This window comes from Fibroporia radiculosa, assembly GCF_000313525.1.
Source record: "Fibroporia radiculosa TFFH 294 genomic supercontigs, scaffold1595, whole genome shotgun sequence".
NCBI classification, from domain to species: domain Eukaryota; kingdom Fungi; phylum Basidiomycota; class Agaricomycetes; order Polyporales; family Fibroporiaceae; genus Fibroporia; species Fibroporia radiculosa.
The window spans coordinates 1-9,400 of NW_012133312.1; the positions used below are offsets into that span (position 1 = coordinate 1).

The window sequence follows — 9,400 nt, forward strand, 5'->3', positions numbered from 1 at the left end:
CACGAGAACCAGATGACAGCAATTTTGGTGCAGATAAAGAACAGGAATGATTCGCGGGATGTGGTGATCGACCAGGCCAAACTCAATGACAGACGTGGATTCTTCCCGCCCAACGATGCCGACGTCCGACCATATATTACTCTGCTGATGAACCTCAGAGTACAAACGGCAAAATCGAAGCAGCAGTATCGCGATTCTGCAAGACCGGCTGCTAATGACGCTCGATCAACCCCAGCCGAGTTTAACATGAGGATTCATCCGCCAAGAGAAACGCGCAACACGACTTCGGCATCAGGTCATCCGCGATATGCCATCTCTGTTGAGGGTTGCTCGAGGAGTGTGTACGCAGTCATCAAAAACAGAGACGCATACGTTTACTTGCTCGGCGGTCGAGACATATATGAGGAACATCCTCGTCAAGATGGAGCTAACTTACGCCAGGTTCGCCGACTCAAGCCGGGTTGGACGCGTAGCAAAGACTGCTACGACTGGGCAAATGATAGATATCTTCAGAATTTGGTCAACTCTCGCAATCAATCCATTGAGATTATGGACTTGCCGGAAGATGATAGCGGAAGCTTCGTAGTGGGTTCGGATGCGGTCGAGTCCGATTACGATGAGAGAGATGAAGTCGAGAATACGGCTCGTGCGTTGGACGACCTCTCACTTGAGAATGAAGACGTGGACAAGAATGCCTTGGCCAGAATATAAGGGCAGCTGGAGTTGCACGGGAAAAGGAACTGTTCGAAGGACACTGACTGGGATGTCAGAGGCCGTAGGATGAGGTTTATGCGTGTGCTACTACATGGTTTACCAGGTATATATCACAGTGGCACTAAGGTCAAATGCTCAGGGGCCATGTCAAAGTCCGGTATAGTTGTCTTTGCGATAGATCCAGATGCTTCAGCTTCACCGTCTGCTGCAGCAAAGTCCAGCGATATCGATCATGCACACCATCATAGTCACACCCACTCACTGTTTCTACGCTCACCACACGTCTCCCCTGCCTCAACTTCTAGCCTCATCCGTGATTCGTCATGCGCTACGCTGGTGAAACACGGGGGCGCAGGTCGAGATGATGGCATGGTGGCGAGAGGGAGATGTATGTTTCTTGGGATATATATCCAGCCGTTGCCTATCTAACCTTATTACACTGGAACCTAGTTCACGTAAGTACTAGCGGGATGCTGAAATCGCCTACCGTCTAAGTACGTACACAGCCGTGCACCACAACATCATCGACACGAGCTGCGTAAAGAACGGCTTCGATGTCCTTGACGTCTGACCTAGTGCTGCTTCCTACTGAGTTGCTATGCGATCCCGCCTGCGGCGAGTTGGATACAAACTCACCACAGGGGCCGTTCAACGTTCAGCCTCAATATCCAGTGTTGAAACTGTAGTCTGCCCCAATACCATCCTCGGCCACGTCCGACGCTCTCACTCTCCGCGCGCTGCTGGTTCCCGAGCCCGACGAAGACTAGCTCACATACCTCCGTACCCGTGGCAGACTTGAACGTTAGATGTTGGACGCCTGCGACGCTGCGCGTGCACACACAGTGAGTCCACAATGGCGTCTTGCTGGCGGCCTGGGTAGAATACAGCTTCACAACCGCAGAGGTACGGATTATGAGATCTCAAGTTTGCTAAAACTGCTACCGCCTGTACAGTCAACTTGACGTCTTCTCTGCAGATATGTATTGAGGCAGTTGCGTTGATGAAATGCGGTGAGATTATTCCTGTATGGTAAGAGACTCTGTACGTTGGGCACAGTGCTTTTCCATTCTTGGCTGGCTGTCGCCTGGTGTCGTGCACCTCCGCCTCAGGACCCCGGAAAATCCCCTAGGAGCCTAGATCCCTCAGGCACCCGTTTTCGGCGGTCGGAGTAGGCCCAAATTCGGCCTGATGGCACATTATGCTCCCGCAGATTGGTCGATTTTCGGCTCTAATGGGATCAAACCTCAAAAAAAAAATCGCAGAATACTTCTTCCATTTACCATCTATCACATTGACAATATATCTCGTGTAACTGCATAGAATTTTAACAGCACTGAATGTACAATAGAAAGTATCTAACCACAGTTCCTCAAGCTAAAGCTAGCTCGTAAACCTTGCTGGACATCCCGAGCGGTCCTGACATCGAAGATGAGCAGCAACTGACCCCAAATTTGGCTTGCGGGGATCTAACATAAGGGCTCTGGAGACCCCCCATTCCGGTAACTCTGGGATTGAGGCTCGTAGGAGACTTTCCGGGGTCCTCTCCGCCTCCGACTTGCTCCAGTTAAGCCAGCGCCGGCGCTGTTCCAGTCGCCTCCAGCATCTCTGTGTGATGCATTACGATATAAACCCGCATCAGCTGTTCTATCCTGCTTTACTCAGTTGAAATACTCGACTCCTCACTTACAGAAAAGGAGAACTGCGTCGCGGTACGTTTTACTTTTCGGGCCTCTCTCACTTCAAGACGTTCAAGGCAAGTTATGCGGTGCTAGAGGGCGGAGGAAGGACGGACAGCATGGAGCGTGGGTTGGCGCGGGTCAGCATCATCGCCCCAGCACAATCGGACTATGTGCCCGCTTTCGTGACCTGTTATGCCGCACAAGAGGACTTTTGAATCGATGGTACACTCCGTCACCCCTCGCTCCGCCCCCTCCACGCTTCTCTCGTTTGTCTGTCTCTTCGCTCGCTGTCTGTGCGTTTCACTTTCTTCACCTCTCTTCGTGCTCGCACAATACCAATTCTTGCTGGACACGCTAATTTTCAGCGCATTATCCTTCGATAATCATGGGCGCGTTCCTGACGACCGCACGCTCTTCTCCCTTGTTCTCCACTTTGCGCTTTCCGTAAAATACACGTTATATACATCTCCCTGCGTGCCTCATTACGCCGTGACCCCGCCCCCCCGTTTGGTGATAAGCAGCCTTGGCTTGGACCCGATTCATCTGACGTCGGGCAGCACACAAATGCAGCCCACTGTTGTTTCTGTGAGAGAATTACATAGGTGTACGCTCACTGGTTCGAGCCATGGGCATTGTGCAATGTATGCGATGATCTACCCACACAAGCCATCCACTGGCATGCAGTGCAGGAATTTCTGACGAAAGTTGACGCGCGAGGGAGTCCTCGGAGATCCTATTCGGCTTCACACTACTGCAAATCAGAAACTGGAGCTGGAAGACGATCTTTTGCAGGGCAGGATAAAGTTGACACCCGGACAGAGTCTGGTCAATCTGTGCATAGGAATCCTTGTCGATTTTCTCAAACTCGTCCTGGAGGGACGTGGTAGTTTTGAGGCTTGTAATTGAACTCAAACTAAACCTGACCTCAATCAGGTTGAGAAGAGTCGCGCGGGACAAACCATGCGCTGCTCTGGCCAAGTCTTGGAGGAGGACGACATCCAACGACAGGATGTGTAGGTTGATAGCTGGCGTAAGATCAATGGGAAAGGCTGGAAGGTAACCCAGAAGACGTAAGCTGACCTCGCAATACGTCCGCGTCAGCCTTGGCGATGCACCTGAGTCGAGAGCAGCAAGGAAAAGGCCGACGTGCAGGGATGAGAGCGACTCGACGGACACAGCGACCAGCTCCGAGGCCTTCTCCGTGTGACCTTCATGGCAGGAAAGATGGCGGAGACGCGCGGAAATCGACGCGAGGAAGTCATAGACGTCACCGCTTCGGAGACCAAGATCGACGGTGTCGCGTCGGAGGGGATGCCGCTCCTAGATTCGACTTGGGGTATGATTATGATAAGCAATACACCAGACATCTTGTGATAAGGATACACCGGAGCAGGCATGAATCAACGTCAAAAGGGATATGATGGACAAGTACGAAATAATGCCACTATAATAGAGGAATATCGAGTCACGGTTGAAAAATCGAAGCGAGGAGAAGACTGGGAGCATCATTCCCACTCATCGCTCACTTGAACAGACAGAATTGTCCTAGAGTATGTGTGAGTACTAGTAGAAGGGAGGTGTGTGCGCAATGATTTATTTACTCACACGAGCCGTCCACTGGCATGCAGGACGGGAAACCTTAATGAAAGCTGATGCGCCAAGGAGTCTTCGGATATCACATCCGTCACTTTGCTGCGCGGAACCCGAGAGAGAAGGTCAAAGGTAACTTGTTTCAAGGCGGGATACTGACGACCGGAAAGAATGTGGTCAGTCAGTGCATAAGAGTCCTTGTCGACTTCATCAAGTTTGTTCTGGACAGCTGACGACGTGGAATCGTAGAGAATTGACATGATTATGACCTCGATAAGCCTGGGAAGAGATGCGCGAGACAACATATTTCCTGCTATGGCCGTGTCTCTGAGGTATCTGAGTTCCAACGATAGGACGCGTAGGTTGGTTGCAGGTACGAGGTCAAGGGAAATGTCTGAGGGAACATATGGAAGAGGTCAGCTACCATTTCAGTGTCCTAACAGACAGCTTGGCTGACGTGCCTTTGTCAGGAGTAAAATTTGCGTACTGTGGTGCGATCTTCAGGGACGAGAGCGACTGGGCGGACACAGTGACCAGCTCCGACAGCTTCTCCAGGTTTGGGTCACAGCAGACGAGATGGCAGAGGCGTGCTCCGCTCAACGCAAGGAAGTCGACGACATCGTTGCTGTCCGACACTTCGACAACATCGAGTCGAAGGGGATACCGCACCCATGGCCAGACTCTGCCGGTAACATTGCAGCGCTTCTCGAAGTACACACTATGGCATTTGAGGGAAGAGAGGCGGGGGAGCGCACGCAAAAGCCGGCCAAAAACCAACGCAGAAGGGAACTTTGTAATGTTGAGCTCGAGGATTCTGACCGACCCGAATGCGAGAGTCACATGGACGAAGACCTGCGCGTGTAATCGCTCAGTTACCCAAAACACTTTCATCAGTCTAAGCCACTCGACTCGAGGCAGTTTCTGTGCCATGCACACGGTAAACGACCCGAAGATGCTGATCAATGTGTATCGCAACTTGAATGAGACCGCCTCGATGACACGGCATCGCTCGGGGTCCTGGTCCAGTGTGTTGATCAGGCGATACACCTCTTCTTTGTCTATGTGCTTCACATCCAGCATCTTGCGACCACGAAAGCGGCATCGTGCATGCCATCCCCGACACACCCTCCCCAACTCTCGCATCCGTGCACCGTCGTACTTGTAATCATCCCTCCACTCGTCTGCGAGATAGTCGATCACTTTCTCCCACAATTCGATTGGAAGCTGGATAGAATACTCAGGGCTCTTGTCGAATTCTGGTGGAGTGATCTTTGCAATATCGATAGACTCGAAGGATTTGGTTTTGTCCTCTACTCCTGCGATGTCCAAAGATATTGCATGTTGTAATTGCAGAATGTACTCACTGTCCCTACTTGCACTACACGTCTCCCCTTCCTTGACTTTCGGCCCATGTACCGATTCGTCATATCGTACACCAGAGAGGGGTGGGGTCGCAGGTAGAGATGACATTCACAGGTGGTAGGCGAAGGGGAAAGCACATAATACCTTAAAGGTCAAGCCTATAATCTGTTCTTTCTCATGTCCCACGGCCCTGATAGTATTGGCTACAGCTTACAATATAGGGTTGTTGGGAGTCAAGGTAAGGGTGCTCCAAGGTACCGATGCTGATCATCTTGATTGTCTTGGAGCGGGTGGCAGTTGAGGTGACCTTGCGCTGTCGTGAGGCACTTTGATAACATGCACGTGGCCACTTCTTTACAGCAGAGCCTCCAGCTCATCCTCCTGCTATCTGACTCACCGAATGAAGTTATGGTCCGCTCTCATGGGGCTCTGCACTTCTCCGTTTGTATGGGGTGATGGAGGAAATCAAAATTGATAGTTATTGCTCGAAACTTGAAGTTCCAACTACACGTTCAACATAGATCAGCCTGATAATGTCGAGGCACGCACGCACAGCTGGAGTGCAACTAGGGCAATGTACCACGACGCCGCATCTTCGCAAGAGTGCAGGGTCTGAATAGCAGACCCGTCATCGACCATTCAACCCTCAGTGAAGTTGGAGAGACAGTGCAATGTCCACAGCATGCATAGCCAATTCCGTGTCTTCCAATGCATATGAAGTGCCACAGGCAGAAGCAGAATATTGCTCCTGTAGCAGCTCGTGGACCTAAATATCGTATGAAGCGACGTACGCGAGCATCCGCTAGTGTCCTTGTATAGGAACAGTATAGAAACAAGAATAAACATCTCGCCCAAGGCCCAAGTAGCAAATGAAAACTACCTTATAGAATGAATCACGACACCTCGTCAATGCTCCGTCGCAATCAGAGTAAGTCGCAGGGGTCTTCGTGGCACATCGCGTCGAGCGTCCACAGGACTCGTGGACTGGGTGCGTAGCATTGCAATGCATTCAATTCACGTTGGCGCCGGGAAAGTCAGATCGCGAGGCAGCCGGTGTGTCGGGTACGCCCACAGCCAGCGGGACGAGGCATTGAGTGAGGGAGACGAAAGATTACGCCCTCGTGAAACGTGGAGATTGTGAGCAATGGGGATGTGGCGCGTGATGGTGGGTGGAAGAGATGAGGCTGGAACGGTGCAGACGTGTTGGGTCCGGACCCAGCGTCTGTCAGTGCGCAGGACTAGCAACAAGAACGCAATGACGTACGCAGTGCAGCTCATCTATTCAATCGCTAACCGGCCACCGCATATATGGATCTGACAATGTGTCCAGTACACCGACAAACTGCTCAATGTATTTGCAACTTGCAAGTCTTCTGCAGAGGAATGCAGATAGAAAAGAGGTACACTTGTTCCAGCGGGAAATTGCGGAGAAGAGCCGCATCTGAACGAGAAGGAAATGTGTAAAACCGAGGGGCCGCGAGAAGAGTGGCGCGCAGAGCGGGCCCGCCGTTTCCTTTCTCAACTGTAGCGCGCTTGCCCCTGCACGTCGAGTCGGTATGTTGTCCTCTCCCGTTGATTCAGATCTCTTCGTGCGCTATCGTACTGGTCTCTCATTAATTTCTATCCTCTACTAGGCGTATATGTCTGCCTCTTCGCGCAGTCTGAACCTAAGCGCCCAATAACTCTTTTTTTTTGCGTGCCCTCTCCAGTGTGAGTCCCGTACTAGGTTGGCCGGAGACAGATCGCCAGTAGTATTCTATGCTGCATAATACAGTCGTACATGTGTACTAGATCTTTTATCAATGTGTCGCATGGAAATTGTCCCCCATGTGTCCAGTGGTGCCAGTCTTCATGTTATGCAGAAGCTGAAGGTGACCTGATATGAATGGTCAAGTCATCGGTGATCACATCGCACAATCGCTTCGCAATCTCTTCGCAGACAGTTATTCGTGCGATGTCCTAGATGCATAAGTGAGTATCATAATTCAGGAGCCACTACTCCCTTCCGATAATCAAAGCCTTCCAAGGTCAAACTCTTGTATTTAGACTCGGAATGCGGGTGGGCTAGATCTTAAAAAATGGTATTGGAAGAGGCGCAGCAGAGGGTGAGCGGCAGAATGGTGCCCTGCATGGAACTTGAATCTGAACTTGAATCATTAAGTTGATATGGTCGGACAGAGACGTCCTACGTGGTCGCAAGCAAGCTTCCAGCGTTCTTTACTCGTTGACACTGAATGTATGCCTATCGTGGCAGAGTGTCGTCGTATTCCTCAGGTAAGGTAAGCCTAAACTACTCCAGATTTATCGATGCACCGGTCAAAATTGACCTTGATATTGCTCCTGAGTGCGGCGACCTGTAGGTGACGTTCTACTACGAATGACTCGTGCTTTCACTGACGTGGAAACTCCGGATATGTAGTTATTTGTTATCGATGTACTTCAGATAGTATGTTCCTTTGTTATGGTGCCCTTGAACTGAGTCCTCTTTTCAGCACGCAGTCTATACTGTATACTGACGTGATCGTCGAAAATGTGAGAAGTCGTGTCGCGCAATTGCATCGCCCTACATATTCTGACAGTAAGATTTTGAATAGTGGGTGACATACTTTCCGCTGGGTGCTATAGCTTTCGTCGATGTGGTCGTCACATCCTCCCTATGCGTCCTGCTCGCTCGCTGCCGTATCGGAATGGCCAACTATGTTCGATTCATACCTTCTGTTCGCCGATACCAACATCAATCAGTGCGAGCGTGATTCGACCGTTCCGATACTGATGGTTTATAAAATGAATGCTGGATGGTGCTAATGCCACTTTCTATCTGAAGGTGTGCTCTCTTATGGCAATTGCAGCTATGTGTACATCTACTTTCTCCTTATTGAGCAGCAGGTTGCCTGACGCTGCAACAAATGGCAGCTTCACTGATCGCATTCGCTGTAACTAGCATTTAATTGGTAAATTGTGCGTTCCGCCCTTACTCTAATAATAACATGGTTCTATTGACTACATACGCAGTCTATGTACACCCATTCGTGGAAACGGAACACTCTTCTATATTACTGCAGCTCCCACCGTACCCCATCATGTTTGCCGGGCTCAATACGCGCTGCTACATTCGCAGAACTTCTTTAGGAGCCCCCCCTTCCCGTCGCACCACATCGTTCGTTATCAGGTCGCTTAGCAGATGCGACAAGGGCGGGAAGGAGCGCAAGTCGACACCATTCCTGATAATTTTCTCGTTTGTTGCAAACCGCTCTGCAAGATCTGTGCCCTTTTTTGCGACAGTGTCTTATCCCGGCGCAGACAGTGAGCATGCCAGAGGACTAAATCTGATACCTCGACACTAGCATCTTCTGTCACTGCTGCCGCAGACAGCGTGGGTCTAAGCACAATGGATCTGGATTTGTACACGTTATTCACGGTCCCTAGGCCAATGTGGCCGATGGCCCTGTGCGAAATGTTTGAGTGTCCACGTGTAGCTGTGTAGCTAGAATTTGAAGTTGATGGTAGCAAGGAAAGACGGTGAGCTGAGTTGGATATGGTCAAGCTGGATCATATTGTGATGCGAGTATTGTTCATTCGGTGACTTTCGGCCACACCATCTCATGCAGATGACCTCTACAGTATGCCATGTCTTGATTACGCTGTTCTTTAAACCCAATTCGCATGCTATACTGTACAATCTGTACCTGCTCCATTTATGTCATGTCGTTCACTGCCGCATTCGACATGCGATCCAGCTATATTTGGCTCTCAGGTCCAGCCCTAAATGTATACGCCCTCAGTCTTCGTCTTCGATATATGACTGGCAAAGACATTCTCCGGTCCATAGAGGCTGCACGCGCTCTAATTTACTCTCTGTGTAATTGAACTCGTAATAGATGAAGTGATATGTCCACCAGCCACGGTGTTTCCAGCAATGAGTGAATACCTTTGGAGCTGCATTGAGTTTTATGGAACTGGGATTGCCGGGCACCAGATATGTCATGCAAATTAATCCCGAGAAAACAATACTCATGTGCAAATACTATAAGAATGTACGCAGCGAGCGCAAGAAC

General features: G+C 50.4%; 3 protein-coding genes across 3 annotated transcripts; 1 reads left to right on the top strand and 2 right to left on the bottom strand.

Annotated features, from left to right (window-relative positions):
- Window positions 1-12: 12 nt before the first annotated feature.
- FIBRA_03094 (uncharacterized protein) lies at window positions 13-711 on the top strand (the record flags this gene model as incomplete). The annotated part of the gene is made up of 1 exon (XM_012324939.1): window positions 13-711. One exon carries the CDS (start codon window positions 13-15, stop codon window positions 709-711), a length of 699 nt encoding a protein of 232 aa, XP_012180329.1.
- Window positions 712-2,987: 2,276 nt separating this feature from the next.
- On the bottom strand, window positions 2,988-4,243 carry FIBRA_03095 (uncharacterized protein; the record flags this gene model as incomplete). Its single annotated transcript, XM_012324940.1, has 3 exons — window positions 2,988-3,713; window positions 3,920-3,938; window positions 3,999-4,243. The coding sequence occupies 3 exons, from the start codon at window positions 4,241-4,243 to the stop codon at window positions 2,988-2,990; spliced, it is 990 nt and encodes a 329-aa protein (XP_012180330.1).
- Window positions 4,244-4,403: 160 nt separating this feature from the next.
- Window positions 4,404-5,453, bottom strand: FIBRA_03096 (uncharacterized protein; the record flags this gene model as incomplete). The annotated part of the gene is made up of 1 exon (XM_012324941.1): window positions 4,404-5,453. One exon carries the CDS (start codon window positions 5,451-5,453, stop codon window positions 4,404-4,406), a length of 1,050 nt encoding a protein of 349 aa, XP_012180331.1.
- Between the last annotated feature and the right edge of the window lie 3,947 nt (window positions 5,454-9,400).